The following is a 13,733-nucleotide window of genomic DNA, read 5'->3' as shown; positions in this document are numbered from 1 at the left end:
GAGCGGCGAGGCTTGTTTTGTTGTCGCGTCGGTGGCCTCGGTGCACATGTGCGATTGCGGGATTGGACTATGTAGTGCGCAGGGGACCTACAACGCCGTTACAGGTCCGCGTGCCTCCCCTCTTGCTTCCCTTCGGCCAGTAGTCGTGAAGCTCCGATTAAACTCTTTTTCGTGTCGTTTTTTCGTCTGCGGTTTTTCTTTTGAGCTTAGCCTTCGATGTTATGAAACAAACGCAAGGCGGACATGGCATATCGCTCTCGGGCCCACAGACATCCCGCACACCCGCCGCACACCCGCCGCCCCCGCGCGCGCCCCACCCCGGCCGGGAGAAAGGGGAGTGACAGTTTGGGATGGACAGCCCGAGTATGTTGAGTCCTGGCTCAACAACGCAGGGAACAAGAGGGGGTGGTCCGGCTCACAAGTCCGGCTCACGCGCCTCGAGCTTACCATCTACCGCACTGAACACTTTCGCCCCCTCGCTCCCAACCCATCCACGCTCGACCCGGTCCGCGCCGCGCGATCTCGGGCGATCTCGCACTATCTCGGGCGATCTCGGGGCCGCGCCGCGCTATCTCGGGCGATCTCGGAGCGTCGCTCGCGCGGCGTCACACCTGCTCAAAAAGGAAGGAGGTTGGAGGCAGGAGGTCACGCCCCATCCAGAGCGCCGTCGTCGCCGGGTTTTTGGCCCCCGGGTCGTCGCCCGACGGTTGCTGCGCGGGGCAGCAGACCATCGGACGGCGCGACGACGCCCCGTCCGGCACGCTCCCCCCTCCACCCGGCTATTGCCGCACGAGCGCCCTCAGCGGCGGAATTTTTCCCTCGCGCTTCCTTGGGCCCCCGGCAACGCCGACGGACTTCCCGTCCCCCCACCTGCGCCGCAATCACCGCCGTGATTGTCGGCGCTGCGCCCCTTGGCGCCTGTGCATGTCCCGCGTGCCCGCCCGCCAAGGCTGGTGCCAAGGCCAAATCAACTGCCAAGGCTGGTGCCAGGGCCAAATCAACTGCCTGGCTGGTGCCAAGGCTCAAAGGCTCTCCACTACCCGTTCAACGGCTCGTGCAACGAGGCGCTGCTGTGCGTCTTTGACGCACATCGATCATCGTCTACATGCAGGGAACAACCGTCTGGACGGCATGCTCTGGCGACTCGAGAGCTGTGCTCGGCTACGTGCGCGACGGAGCGATCCGGGCGCGGGACCACTCGGTCGACTGCAAGCCGGACTCGCCCGAGGAGTACGAGCGCATCGTCGGCGCGGGCGGGGTCGTCTCGGGCGCGAGCGGCGCCTCGCCCGCGCGAGTGTGGGCCGACGGGCGCGTGGGCTTGGCGATGTCCCGCTCCATCGGCGACGGCGAGTGCAAGCGCTTTGGCGTCATCCCCGACCCCGAGATCAAGCGGTTCGATCTCGGCGCCGCGCCTGCCAACACGCCAGAGGCCGACGGCGACCGCTTCATCATCGTCGCGTCCGACGGGGTGTGGGAGTTCATTGACTCGCAGGCAGAACGGCCCACTGCACGCGGCGGACTCACACCAGAGGAGTGCTCGATCTCATCGAAGCCGGCGGCGGCTAGCTGAGCGGCGATGGCGGCATCGTCTTCCTCTGTATCAAGCGAGTTGTCGTTCAAACTGACCTCGATTGAGCCGGCAAAACTGCTCGTCGAAAGCTCGCCCCCTCGTGGGAAGCTTCTCCCCGGGGTGCCATGTGGACATCACAGACGGAGCTTTTGACGGAGCGTTGGTGCGACTCAGATCCGAAGGCGACCCAAGTCTTGACGCGAGCCACGCAAGCCGCCGCGAGAGCGCAAGAGGCAGTGTACCCTTTGCATGCGTAGGCTGTGAGAAAGCGGGCGGCGATGAGCAGGCCGCGGACAAAATTGATAGGAAGAAGAAGACGATGGTCGATGCCCCCGAGGATGACGGGGAGTTTCCACGGGTGGACGACGATCGACCCCTTTTGACTGCGGTTGCTGAAGTCGTTGTTCCGTGTCGACATGTAGCTGTAGGTGGTCGTCTCCAATGAGAGCCAGGGGTTGAGCGGCACCAGGCCACCGTCGAAGTAGCCCGTGGCGGCGTTCAAATCCTTGCAGTTGTTGAGACAGTTTGCGTTATTGCGTTCATTCTGGTTGGTCGCCACGGGGTTGTTGTTGAGGCACTGCCCATTATTGTTTCCATTCGGGTCGATGTTGTCGTCGCATAGCCCGCTGGGGACGCACTGCTGCCCATAAACGAGCTCAGATGCCCTCGGTGTCGCTCCCACCTCACTCAGGCGGCGCCCACTCGGAGTAGTCGGCGGCGAGGGCGGCGGCGAGGGCGAAGAAGAGGGCGGCGGCGAGGGCGAGGGCGGGGGCGAAGGCGGCGGTGAGGGGGAGGGCGGCGGCGGCGGCGGCGAAGGCGGCGGCGAAGGCGGCGAAGGCGGCGGCGTGGGTGCAATCATGCCGGCTGGGTAGCAGGTGTACTCCTGCTCAAGTTAAGCAAACCTGCGCACGGTCTCCTCGTCCTCGAACAGACTCGTGTACGGGTACTTGCGCCAGAGAGGGAACTCGCGGTTGTACGCGCCGGGACCTTCCAGCGATAGCGGTTGGCCCCGACGTGGCGGGTGCCGCCGCTCTCGTGCCAGACGTCCCTGTCGGCGGCGTTGCCGAGGTGGTTGTCGCGGCTGAAGGGCGCCTTCTCGCAGTCCGGCGGCCAGGTGTCCCAGCTCCCGCCCTCGATCCACTTGCCGGGCCTGAACGTGCCGTCGTTGTCGGTGATGCCCTTCTCGCACTCGACTTGGTTGTTTGGGCCCTCCACCCGAGGGCTGTTGTTGTTGTCTCTCGGCCTGCCCCTGAGCTGCCTGCAGCGCCCGTCCTGCGAGTCGTAGGTGGTCTTGTCCCAGCAGCGGCCATAGTCCTCGACGTTTTGCGAGGCAGCGCAGGAGAAGTCGCATTGGTCCGGCGTGTCGGTGATGACAGCAATATCTCGCCACACGGTGGGGTGCCAGTAAGGGTAGTAGTCCTGCTCCTCCGGGCACTCGAGGCCGTGGCGGTCACCGTTCGGGTCGTGATGGCCCGGAGCTGGTCTTCGTTGTTTGGATTGAGCCGGTCCGCGGTGTACAGACCCTTGTTCCGCTCCCTGTAGTAGCAGTCCTGGAAAGTCCAGAAGGGCTCGTTGAGTCCACCAACATCTGTTTTCTTTCTTTCTTTAAAATCCTGCTCGTTTGGCGTGCCCGTTTTCTTTTTTCTTTCTAGGCACGGGACTGGCGCGCACTGGCACTAACACAGGTACACCACGGGTCGGAGCTGCCTAAGCGACTCCTGTGCGAGAGGACGGCGAGGCACTTTCCCACTTAGCGAAAGAAAGAATCCTCGCAATCGCGAACCCAAGGGAGGGATGGGAGGGCACGTCGCCACCACAGAGAAGTACTAGATACGCAACTAGAAGTAAGAAGATCTCCACAACTACGATCTACATGGAGGCCACCCCTTTCCCGTGCTAGCTGCTACCGTCCCGCATGCGCCTCGTGCCACTCGCCAATCTGCCGCCGAAGCGTGTGGTTGGGGAAGAGCCGAGTGAAGTCGAGCTCCTCGCCCGTCAGCGGGCTCGTCGACTTGGTCGCGAGCCAGCGCTCGATCGCCGACCGTTCGTAGGCATGCCCGTCCGCCGCCATCACCGGGTCGCTCATCACCTCGGTCGTGATCGGACAGACGAAGTCGTGCGGCGGCTCCGCCTCCTTCGCAGCCGGCGCCTCTGCAGCCGAAGAGGACGACCCTTGGTCGAGCCTTGCAGGCGCCTCGTTGTAGCTCGCTGCCGCTTCGGCCGCGGCAGCTGCCGCTTCGGCCTCGCATGCAGTCCGTGCAGCCTCAGCAGCAGCTGTCGCCGCCGCAGCGGCCTCAGCTGCTTGCTCGCAATCCGTGGCCAAATTCACCGCGGCTGCTGCCTTTTCTGCCGCCGCCGCCGCCCTCTGCGCCGCCTCCGCCGCCGCCTCCTCCGCGGCCACCGCCGCCTCCCGTGCACGCACCGCCTCGCGCTCAGCTCCACCCTGTGCTTCTGCGGCGGCCCGGTGTGCGGCCGTCGCGGCTGCTGCACGCAGCGCTGCGGCAGCGGCCTTCTCGCTCTTCGCTGCCCGCTCCGCCGCCCGATCGAGTGCCGAACGCTCTGCGGTGTGCTCAGCCGCCTCGCGCGCTACCGCCTCGCGCGCTGCCGCCTCACGCCCAGCGCCTAGCAGCTGAGCGTGCTGGAGCGCGTCGGAAGCTTGAGTCAGCTCGGCACGAAGCGAGAGCGGGAAGATGTCGCTCGCCGCATCCAACGCAAAGGCATGCGCCGCATCCTCCAACATAAACGCACTCGCCGCATCCAACGCCCGGGCCGATTCCTCCGTCTCCCCTCCGGTGGCGGCCGCGAAGCGGTCCAGAAGCGCACGCATCGACGATGCCAACTCTCTGGCTCCCGCCACGGCCACAGCCGCCTCCTCCGCCTCTCGTCGCGCCCTCCTCGCCTCCCTGATTCCCTCGCGCTCCGCAAACGCTGCCACGGCCGCATTTACATCGTGCAGTGATATCATCTGCACCGATGGGCCCAGCAAACGCCGTTCTACCTAAATAAATAAATTCGTCTAAAGTTGTTGGATGCGCACAGTTTTCTTTTTCTTTGATAAAAGAAAAGTCGAAACGGACTAGCCGGACTCCGGTTGACTGTATCCGGCTTCCGATGGCCCAGGTGTGGCAGGAGGCGGCGGCGGCGGCGGAGGAGGGTGAGGAGGGGGAGGGGGAGGAGGAGGAGGGTGAGGAGGAGGAGGGTGTGGGTGAGGAGGAGGAGGGTGAGGTCCTCCGAGTCTAGGTCCTTGCCCGAGCCCTCGTTCGAGGGTGGATGGAAGACGTTTTCTCGCACTGTCATTACCGCAGTAACTGCCGCCGTGGGGTATTCGTTGACGCCGCTTACAAAATTGCTGGCCAGAGAAGTAGATGCAGTATCGTAACACTTCACATAGAAGTTTGCCGTCTGCTCGTTATTGACTATCTTGGCTTGAAGAGAAGTAGCCGATGCAGGGAAAAGATCCCCTGCACTAGCTCCAAACGCGCAGTCAGCTTTGTCTTCTTTGAACACGAGGTTGACAGTGGTGTCACCCACAGACGGTACATTCAGGGCAACTTTGAGGCCTTTTGCCTGCCCCTGGACCAACTCAGTGCTGCCGGTAATGGCTGTACCATCAAAGTTCGTGATTGAGATAGAACCCAGCATTTGGGTGGTTGCAACCACCCATCCCTTACCTAGGAAATTGAGATAGGACCATGGCTCGCCTACCTGAACCGCCGAAATTGTACCTTCTGTTGGTGTCCCGGAGCAGCATTTGACAAAGAGCGTTTTCGTCTTTTGGCCACTGGGAAAATTCTCTGTGAGTTTTTGTTTGAAACCGCCCTCGGATGACCTTGAGAATTCGCAGGCCGTCGCCGCTGTAAGTGAATTGTATTGAAGTAAGTGCAGCCGGTGATTTCGTCAAAAATGCCTCCAGTTGCAGTTTGGAAGTTCTGCGGTTACCGAGGCACTACACCGGGCTGTGATACACAATGACACCTTGATCGCGCCGGGAGAGGGACGATAGGAGCTTGCGCCAGCGGCTTCGTCAAAGTCTCCATTAGATTGGGCAATCGATTCTGCGCCAGCGGCCTCGTCAAAGTCTCCATTCGATTGGATAATCGGATACGCTTGCCCGTCGACGACTGCCGCACTGTTTTTGACGCTCGCGGAGTCCGGGGAGTCCGATCAGAGAGCCAGCGGGGGGCAGGCGCGAGGGTGCAACGTGTCCCGAGGTACTGGACGCAGGTCGAGCCATACACTTCAAAACCGCAAATCGCCCCGTTCGCGCGTGCCTGATCGCAGCATGTGGTGACGCCGTTCTCCGTCTCGTAAGAGCTCGTGTACCCCGTCACCGTCTCGCCTTCGTAGGAGGTTGTGTGGCCCTCACACGTGAAGGGCTGCCTCGGCAGCGCATCGGGCGGGAGGCTCGAAAATGCTTGGGCGCCCGTGAGCAGGAGGCAGCTCACAGAGTCGATCATCAGTCACACCTCCGCTTGCCGCCGATCAGCGCCGCTGGCCGGCGCGCAGCGTGAAAGGAGAGCGCGACGGCGACGAAAAGGGCGAACATCCGTTGGCGGTATCGTGAAACACTAGTCGGAAGGTTTGTGAGCCGAGGTTGGCACCAGTGTCGCACTAAAAAAAGAATTTGAAAACACATGGCGCTCGCACAACACTGGGCACGGGACTGGCGCGCACTGGCACTAAAACAGGTAAAAAAAAGAAACCAGACGCACCCGAGCTCGGGCCCCGAAAACTACTAGGCACGGGGATTTTTCAACGCGTCGCCAAGGGTTCGACGGGCCCTCGTCGTGTCGTTCGTAAAGGACGTCGCGCTGCCGAAAAAGATTGCAGCAGCGGCGCGCCAGCTGCGCAGGATGGCAAGGTCGACGTGGTGGTTTCGGCTTTGGTTCAGGTTGGTCTTGGTGTGGACTGAGAGAAGTTTCCCGGCGTAGTTTACTCAAACACACATGACATTGTACGAAAGGCAAACGTAGTCACCATGCCCAACCATCTCTACTCCCCCCAACCCTGGGCCTGGCCCCCAAGCAGGAGCAAGAGAGTGAGGCATATCTAGTTTCGGCGCCCCAGAAGCAGGGGGCGCCACACCGTGCCATGAGACGGCCCCTGCTGCCTCATGCTCATGTGAAGCACCGCTATGGTGCAAGTGGGCCGCGGCGCGCTCTCACTACGGCAGATCAGCGACCGCGCCTTCGCCCGCTGCGGCAGCGTCGCCTCCGAGGAGCTCCGGCGCTGCGAAGCGCGCGACGCGCTCGCGCACCTCGTCGCGCAGCAGCCGCCCCGCGGGCGCGTCGTGGATCGTCGTTGCGACGAGGAGCGACGAGCGCTCGAGCTTCTCGATCGGGTTGACGTTCTGCTGGATCACCGTGTCGAGCAGCGACTGGTCGAAGGCGTGCGTGGCGGCGACCACGACGTGCAGCGAGCAGCACGCGATCGGCAGCGCGCCCGAGCACGAGAGCGCGTCGAGCAGGTCAAAGGCGGCCTGCTTCTCGCGCTGCTGCTCCTCGGTGTGCAGCGCCTCCTCCTTCGGCTTGCCGAGCAGCGCCTTCTGCGACCGCTTCGTCCACGTCTCGCCCACCTTAATCGTCGTGGGCCGGATCGCGGCGCCGCCCTCCGCCGTCAGCAGCTTCGCGTCGAGCGTCGAGGGGATCTTGGTGTAGTCGAGCTCGGACGCCACGTCGTCCGCCGTGTCGAAGTCGTCGTCGTTCGCCTTCGCCTCCGCCGGCCCGGCGATGGGCGCTGGCGTAGCCTTTGCGGTTGGCGCCGGAAACGACGCGCCGGGCGGTGGGGGCGGGCCACAGCCGGGCGGTGCCGCCCCGGCTGCGCACGCAGCGACCGGCATCCGGACGCGCTTCTGGGCAGCGCTATGGCGGGGTGGGGGGGCGGCAGAGGCGCTGCTGGCTGTGCGCTGGATGCTGCGGGCATTGCGGCGCGGCGGTGAATCCGGCGGTGATGCCGACCTCGCTGATGCATCGCCGCATTGGAAGAGGGAGAATCCGGCGCTCGTGTCACCAAACGACTCCGCGTACTCATGAAATGGCTGCTCCATCATCGCCTGCTGCCTGGCGGCATGCAGCTCGCCCTCCTTGGCCGCCTCGACCATCTTGTAGATGGCGGCGACGTGCCCACGCACGGCCTCGAGCTTCTCTTCGGGCGACGCAGAGGCGGGCCCGGCGTAGGTGAGCAGGTCGGACGGGATCTGGTACTGGATGAAGAGGTCGAGCAGCTGCTGCGTGAGCGCGATCTCCTTGGTCAGCGCGTCGTGGGGCAGCTTGAGCAGCGCCTCGAGCTGCGGCTTGAGCTGGATGACGAGGATGCCGAAGACGGACCCCTCGAGCTGCATCGCGCGGTACGCCTTGGCGAAGCGCTGCTGCTCCGGCGACAGGCTCGAGATCGCGTCGCGGAACTCCGTCGCCGACGGCAGCGCCTCGAGCATCAGCGGGATGTCGACCGCGTCCTTGTTCTGCAAGATGAGGGCGTGCTTCTGCTCGAAGGTGCCTGCCGGTCCCATGCGGCCGAGCAGCAGCATGAAGGAGGAGAACTGCCGCGCGCGTGCGCCCAGCATGAGTACCGACGCACCGGAACTGGTGCACGGCGCGGGCGGAGACCGCCAGTTCGGTGGCGGTGGTGAAGGAGGAGGGGAGGGCGGGTCGCCAAACTGGTGCGCGAGGTACGCGTGCACAAAGCGCTCGCCGGTAAAGCTGACGCGCGTGGCCGCGTCGAGCGCGAAGCTCATCGGCGCGACCGGCTCGGCCACACGGCGGCAGATGGTGTGGATTGCGCCGCTGGTGTGGATTGCGCCGCGCGAGCGGTCCGGCGAGAGGTGCTCGATGGTGAGCGTGCCCTCGGGGTAGTGGTCGGGGCGGCGGACGGCGAAGCAGAAAGGCTTGGGCGCATACTCGGGCTTGAAGAGGCGCTGGCCGTGGAAGTCCATGTACCGCTGGAAGTCTGCGGGAGTGACCAAGCGCCCGACGGCGTCGAGCAGCTGCTTCTTGAGCATCGCCTCGATGTAGTCGACGCCCTGCGAGAGCTGCGAGCAGCAGTCGTCCAAGTGCTTGACCGCGATGGAGAGCTTCAGCTCGACGGGCGAGAGGAGGGAGCCGTCGTCCGCTGGCGGGCAGGCGTCGGCGAGCGTGGCCCACTTGGCCTCCAATGCGCGCCGCTGCTCAGCCAGCATCGCGTTTATGTCGCCGATGCGGAGGACCGGGGTGGACGCCGCCTCGGCCGCCGCCGCGGTGACGCTCACGAGCGTACCGTCGCCGTCGCCGCCGTCGCCGTCGCCGCCGGCTGCGTCCGCCTCTTCCTCCGCCGCCCGCGCCTCGAAGAGGGGGAGGACTGGCACAAAGAGCTCGCTTGGCTGGTGAGTGGAGGCGATCAAGGCGAGGAAGCCGCGGCCGGTGTGCGCCTGCACCTTTGCGCAGCGCTCCGCCTTGGAGAAGATGCGCTGGTTCATGAATTGGCAGACCCTCTTCGACCACGCGCACAGCTCGCGAGCGGCGTGCAGCGCTGCCTCGACCTGCGGGTTGCGCCGGGGCGTGCGGCAGCCCTCGGCGTCGCGGTCAATCTTGAAGCTGAGAACGTGCGCCGCTCCCACCAGTCCCCCCGGCAGCTTGACTTGCTGCAGCAGCCAGGTTATCGGAACCTCTGTCGGGATGAACTCGACCTGGCCGGCGGGCTCTGGCGTCGCCGACGTTGTCGTCTTGAGCTGGGCCGAGCCCGAGCGCCCCTGCAGCCGCAGCTGGCGCGGGCCACCCATCGTGCCGGCGTACGCAACGAGCTCCCACTCCACGTCGATCTTCCAGAACCACTCGTTGACCCGGGTGACCACCTTTTGCTCGGACTTGCCGAAGATAGTGCTCTCCTTGACGACCTTGGATGTGGACTCGACCTCGCGCTCCTCCTCGCGGAGGAAGGTGCAGCGCTGCCGCCCGGCGAGGCGCAGGGTGACAGTCTCGCTCGCGCTCCACTCGACGAGCGTGGCAAGCTGTTGGGTGCCCACGCCAAGCGCTTCGAGGCAGGTGCACTGCGCGGCGAGGCCACAGTTGGTAACAAACTCGGCGAGAAGGTACTTATCTTCGTACGAGTGCGGTACGTCGAGTGCGAAGGTCGGCCGACGCGTGGAGTGCAGCACTTTTTGCAGCGTGACCAAAGCCTCCTCCACCCGGCGGCGAAAGCCGTGCTCGTCGAACTGGATCATGGTGGCTGCGTGCACGTGTCGGCGTGGGACGCGGTTGTCCGCGGCCTCGACACGACTGCAAGACGCGGCAGCAGGTCCTCAGCTTGGGACGCGACCAGGACGCTGGGACATCATTCTTTTTTTGCTCTCGTGCTGGGGGGGGGCGACCGGGAGAATGTGGCCCTGAGTTATGTGTACGCCAACTCAGGGTGTGTGGCAGCCCGCTGGCTGTGTGTCTTGTGAGCCTGTTTGTGTCTGTGTGTCGCTCGTGCGTGTCGTCATCATCTGTCCCGCGTCCACCCATACCGCGTTGGTGTCCAGTCCGAGCCTGACTGTTGTTCATCTTTCTACATACATACATCGTCCGTACACAACTAGGTGACACAGGCACCTCCCCCACTGTGGTCGAGCCGCACCGGCTTGGCGTGCTACCTACTACTCTCTAACTTAGTGACTTTCCCCCCGTCCGTGAGAGTTCGCCCCGTGGTTCGAGAGTTCGACCCCCGAGCCCCGTTCGGAACAGTGCGATGTGGTGCGGGTGTGGTGCGGGGGCCCTGCTGGTGCCTATGCGGCGTGGGGGGACGCGGCTGAGGGGCCGGCGGCCGAGGAGCCGGCGTTAGCAAAGAGGTCGACGGCGGGCTTGAGCGGGGGAGACTTTGTTTCTTTTTCTCCCCACCTTGATTCGACTGGTCGCAGTCGCCGCCTCCGCCTCCGCTAGTCGCCTAGGCACTCGCCGGAGACGGCGCCTGCGCCGGCGTCTCCGACGGGAGCAGCGAGTAGTCGCGGCGGGGGGTGGGCGACGGCTCCTTTGGCACTGAGCGTGGTCCCGTGGAGCTCTGGGCGCTAAGCCCTGCATTTTTCTGGTACTCACACAGCGCACCACGACTATTTCACTGCACAGTACCCCCTACCACAGAGTCAGAGAGCACAGACCCACACACTTCAAGTATCAAGACTTCTATATGGCGCGCGCGCTTGGGGCGCGCGCCGCGGCCCCGGCCGCCGCGCACACGGGGCGCCTCACTGGACGCCGTCCATCGCGTCGTCCTCGGCGGCGGTGGTGCCATCGGCCTTCTCCTCGGCGGCGGGCTGGCTTGTCGCAACCCGAACCTTGATGGGCTCGGCCCTCGCCCGCTTGCGGACCGTCACGTGCAGCAAGCCGTGCTCCAGCGTGGCCTGCACCTTCTCTGGGTCGATGCGCTCAGCGGGCAAAGCAACAGCACGGTGGATCTTGCCGCAGTAGTTGAGGCCGCTGCGCTCGACCTTGGACTCACCCCTCACGCGGAGCACCCCCTCGTCCAACGTGATGTCGACGTCCGACGGCAGGACGCCGGGCGCCTCGAACGCGAGGTGGAAGGCGTCCTCGGTCTCGCGGAGCTCGGAGGAGTGGCAGCGTGGCGGGGTGTGCGCGAATGCGTCGACCAGGTCGAAGAGGTCGTGGCGCGGGAAGGGCATCTGGAGAGCTAGCATTGTGCTTCGAATGAGGTTGGCGGATCTCTGGACCGCTCTGGAGCACTCTTGTCACGCTCGAGATTTGTCGATGTGTCTTGCCTGCCCATACGCTGTTAGCAGCACACCGCTAAAGTGTAAAGAGATGAACCGACCGAGCACTGTGATGGCAGGAGCGTTTCGCGTTTGCGCCACAGACTGTTCTTCCCTGAGTGAGATACATACAAAATTAATCACGTTTGCTCCCCCTTATCTCTGCAAGCTTTTTTTCCATGAATGAATACTTACTTACTGCAGGCTGATTCCCCTTACTTAAGCAGCCTTTCTATTGAAGTAAGTGCAGCCGGTGATTTCGTCAAAAATGCCTCCAGTTGCAGTGCCTGTCCTTTCATGACGCTCTTTGGAAGTTCTGCGGTTACCGAGGCACTACACCGGGCTGTGATACACAATGACACCTTGATCGCGCCGGGAGAGGGACGATAGGAGCTTGCGCCAGCGGCTTCGTCAAAGTCTCCATTAGATTGGGCAATCGATTCTGCGCCAGCGGCCTCGTCAAAGTCTCCATTCGATTGGATAATCGGATACGCTTGCCCGTCGACGACTGCCGCACTGTTTTTGACGCTCGCGGAGTCCGGGGAGTGTATCAGAGAGCCAGCGGGGGGCAGGCGCGAGGGTGCAACGTGTCCCGAGGTACTGGACGCAGGTCGAGCCATACAACTTCAAAACCGCAAATCGCCCCGTTCGCGCGTGCCTGATCGCAGCATGTGGTGACGCCGTTCTCCGTCTCGTAAGAGCTCGTGTACCCCGTCACCGTCTCGCCTTCGTAGGAGGTTGTGTGGCCCTCACACGTGAAGGGCAGCCTCGGCAGCGCGTCGGACGGGAGGCTCGAAAATGCTTGGGCGCCCGTGTGAGCAGGAGGCAGTCACAGAGTCAATCATCAGTCACACCTCTCACCTGCGAGCATGCCCGCTTGGTGGGTCGGCTGTCTACCGCGCTGGCGGTGGCGGGTGCGGCGGCGGTAGGGGAGCGAGGCGGTGTGGCCGGGGGCTGCGATGTGCCTGCTCACGCGTAGCCCCAGGCGTAGCCCCAGGCCACGTTCCCGGACGCTCCGACGCACAGTTGTTCACGGAATCCTGTGTGTGTGTTTCCGTGTCCAGGTGAGGTAAGGTACACGTAAACGTCTCCACACACACAAAGTGGTGGGGCAAGGGGGGGCGACCCTCGCATCTCCACGCCCGGACACGGGCAGGAGCCCCACGGCACTCAAAGTGCAAGCACCGGACAACACAAAAAAAAGCACCGGCCCGGACTCCAAGTGCTCCAAGTGCTCCCGGTGCCGTGGGTGAGCAAACCTGCACCCCACTCACTCCCTCCCTCCCAGACACAACCCGCACACAACCCCCACTAGTTCAGAAACACCAAGCAGCGAGGCGAGGTCGAAGGGGCACCTTCGCGACGGGCAGGCTCGATACGGCCGCTGGCCGGGGCGGCCGCTCGACCGGCCGCCGCGGTCGGTCGTTCCGGCGGCGGCGGCGGCGGCGGCGTCGCGAGCGAACTGGTTTCGCATTCGACGAGCGATAAATAAGTTACGACGGAAAATGGACACACCAAACAAGGGGGTGGGAGAAAGGACAGGGTCCCCACCTGCCCTTCGCCAGAAAAATTTCTTCCTTTCGCTGCTGCGGGAGGGCACACAACAGGTCCAGTCGCACCGCCGCAGCTTGCCTCGCCACCCCTGCGGCCTCGCCGCCGCCGGCGCGGAAGACTCAAATCCGCACGCACATTCCGCTCCCGGTGAAGGATCTACTGAACCAAATTACCCTGAAACTGGCCCCGCCAAGAAATTGCTGAAACCTTATGCTGAGGGAGCCGATGCGAGACGCAGTCGCGCCGCTGCATATCCGGCCCCCACCCTTCGCACCACGCGCTCCCTCTCTTTCCTCGCGTAGGCTCGCCAGAGCGTCGAGACGTCGGTGATGGAGGTGGGTGCCACCAGCCCTCCCCAGACCCCCCAACCGCCACCCACCACCACGGAGTCCTGCGGCCGCCCGAGGATTGCAACCCCTCCAACGTATTGCTCTATCCGCATGCTCTCACTGGCGGTGTGGAGACATTACTACGGTGACGAGGGCGACCCTCCTGCCTCCGAGGCCACGTGGATGGCCCAGGCACCCACCGCACCCACCGCACGCGCAACCCCACGGCCCCACAACCGCCAGCCCCCCCCCCCCGCCCGCGCGACTTGTTGGAGGGGTCGTAAACCCTCGGGCGGCGGCCGGACTTCGTCTCCCCCTCTGGGCGGCTGGCCTCTCCGGGGGGCATGGGAGGTGACTCTTTCCAGACGCTTCCCATAAACGGCAGGAGGGGTTTAAAAACCTCAAGAGAGGGGGCGATCCCTCGCAACGCCGTCCGTTTTCCGCACACTTAGGACTTCGGGGCACACACTCGCCGAGGGGCCGCCCATGGACTATACAACCGACACGGGTCTTTCGCCTTCTACAAGGGGGGAGCCGGTCGGCAGCCGGCTGTGGGAAGGCCGGC

The 13,733-nt window shown here is 64.2% G+C and overlaps 6 protein-coding genes across 6 annotated transcripts; 1 reads left to right on the top strand and 5 right to left on the bottom strand.

Moving 5' to 3' along the window:
* Positions 1–46: 46 nt before the first annotated feature.
* On the top strand, positions 47–1,570 carry EMIHUDRAFT_227254 (hypothetical protein; the record flags this gene model as incomplete). Its single annotated transcript, XM_005788109.1, has 4 exons — positions 47–104; positions 393–505; positions 950–1,012; positions 1,112–1,570. 4 exons carry the CDS (start codon positions 47–49, stop codon positions 1,568–1,570), a joined length of 693 nt encoding a protein of 230 aa, XP_005788166.1.
* A 30-nt stretch (positions 1,571–1,600) lies between these two features.
* EMIHUDRAFT_227253 (hypothetical protein) lies at positions 1,601–3,158 on the bottom strand (the record flags this gene model as incomplete). The annotated part of the gene is made up of 5 exons (XM_005788108.1): positions 1,601–1,626; positions 1,709–2,210; positions 2,558–2,995; positions 3,025–3,120; positions 3,153–3,158. The coding sequence occupies 5 exons, from the start codon at positions 3,156–3,158 to the stop codon at positions 1,601–1,603; spliced, it is 1,068 nt and encodes a 355-aa protein (XP_005788165.1).
* A 315-nt stretch (positions 3,159–3,473) lies between these two features.
* EMIHUDRAFT_227252 (hypothetical protein) lies at positions 3,474–4,535 on the bottom strand (the record flags this gene model as incomplete). Its single annotated transcript, XM_005788107.1, has 2 exons — positions 3,474–3,812; positions 3,993–4,535. The coding sequence occupies 2 exons, from the start codon at positions 4,533–4,535 to the stop codon at positions 3,474–3,476; spliced, it is 882 nt and encodes a 293-aa protein (XP_005788164.1).
* Positions 4,536–6,177: 1,642 nt separating this feature from the next.
* On the bottom strand, positions 6,178–9,853 carry EMIHUDRAFT_440893 (hypothetical protein). The gene is given in 4 exon segments (XM_005788106.1): positions 6,178–6,556; positions 6,570–6,663; positions 6,674–9,653; positions 9,670–9,853. The coding sequence occupies 1 exon segment, from the start codon at positions 9,321–9,323 to the stop codon at positions 6,735–6,737; it is 2,589 nt and encodes an 862-aa protein (XP_005788163.1). The 5' UTR covers positions 9,324–9,653; positions 9,670–9,853; the 3' UTR covers positions 6,178–6,556; positions 6,570–6,663; positions 6,674–6,734.
* Positions 9,854–10,725: 872 nt separating this feature from the next.
* Positions 10,726–11,215, bottom strand: EMIHUDRAFT_362910 (hypothetical protein). The gene has a single exon (XM_005788105.1). It carries the CDS (start codon positions 11,196–11,198, stop codon positions 10,764–10,766), a length of 435 nt encoding a protein of 144 aa, XP_005788162.1. The 5' UTR covers positions 11,199–11,215; the 3' UTR covers positions 10,726–10,763.
* Positions 11,216–11,504: 289 nt separating this feature from the next.
* EMIHUDRAFT_227247 (hypothetical protein) lies at positions 11,505–12,156 on the bottom strand (the record flags this gene model as incomplete). The annotated part of the gene is made up of 4 exons (XM_005788104.1): positions 11,505–11,618; positions 11,648–11,813; positions 11,996–12,052; positions 12,140–12,156. 4 exons carry the CDS (start codon positions 12,154–12,156, stop codon positions 11,505–11,507), a joined length of 354 nt encoding a protein of 117 aa, XP_005788161.1.
* Positions 12,157–13,733: the final 1,577 nt, after the last annotated feature.

This window comes from Emiliania huxleyi (genome assembly GCF_000372725.1).
Source record: "Emiliania huxleyi CCMP1516 chromosome Unknown EMIHUscaffold_138, whole genome shotgun sequence".
NCBI classification, from domain to species: domain Eukaryota; phylum Haptophyta; order Isochrysidales; family Noelaerhabdaceae; genus Emiliania; species Emiliania huxleyi.
The sequence above is the reverse complement of the archived record's forward strand: the minus strand, read 5'-3'. Positions and strand labels throughout refer to the sequence as shown.

Bases quoted from the DNA above. Each gene is read 5' to 3' on its own strand.
- EMIHUDRAFT_362910 (XM_005788105.1), bottom strand. From the start codon at position 11,198: ATGCCCTTCCCGCGCCACGACCTCTTCGACCTGGTCGACGCATTCGCG.
- EMIHUDRAFT_440893 (XM_005788106.1), bottom strand. From the start codon at position 9,323: ATGGGTGGCCCGCGCCAGCTGCGGCTGCAGGGGCGCTCGGGCTCGGCC.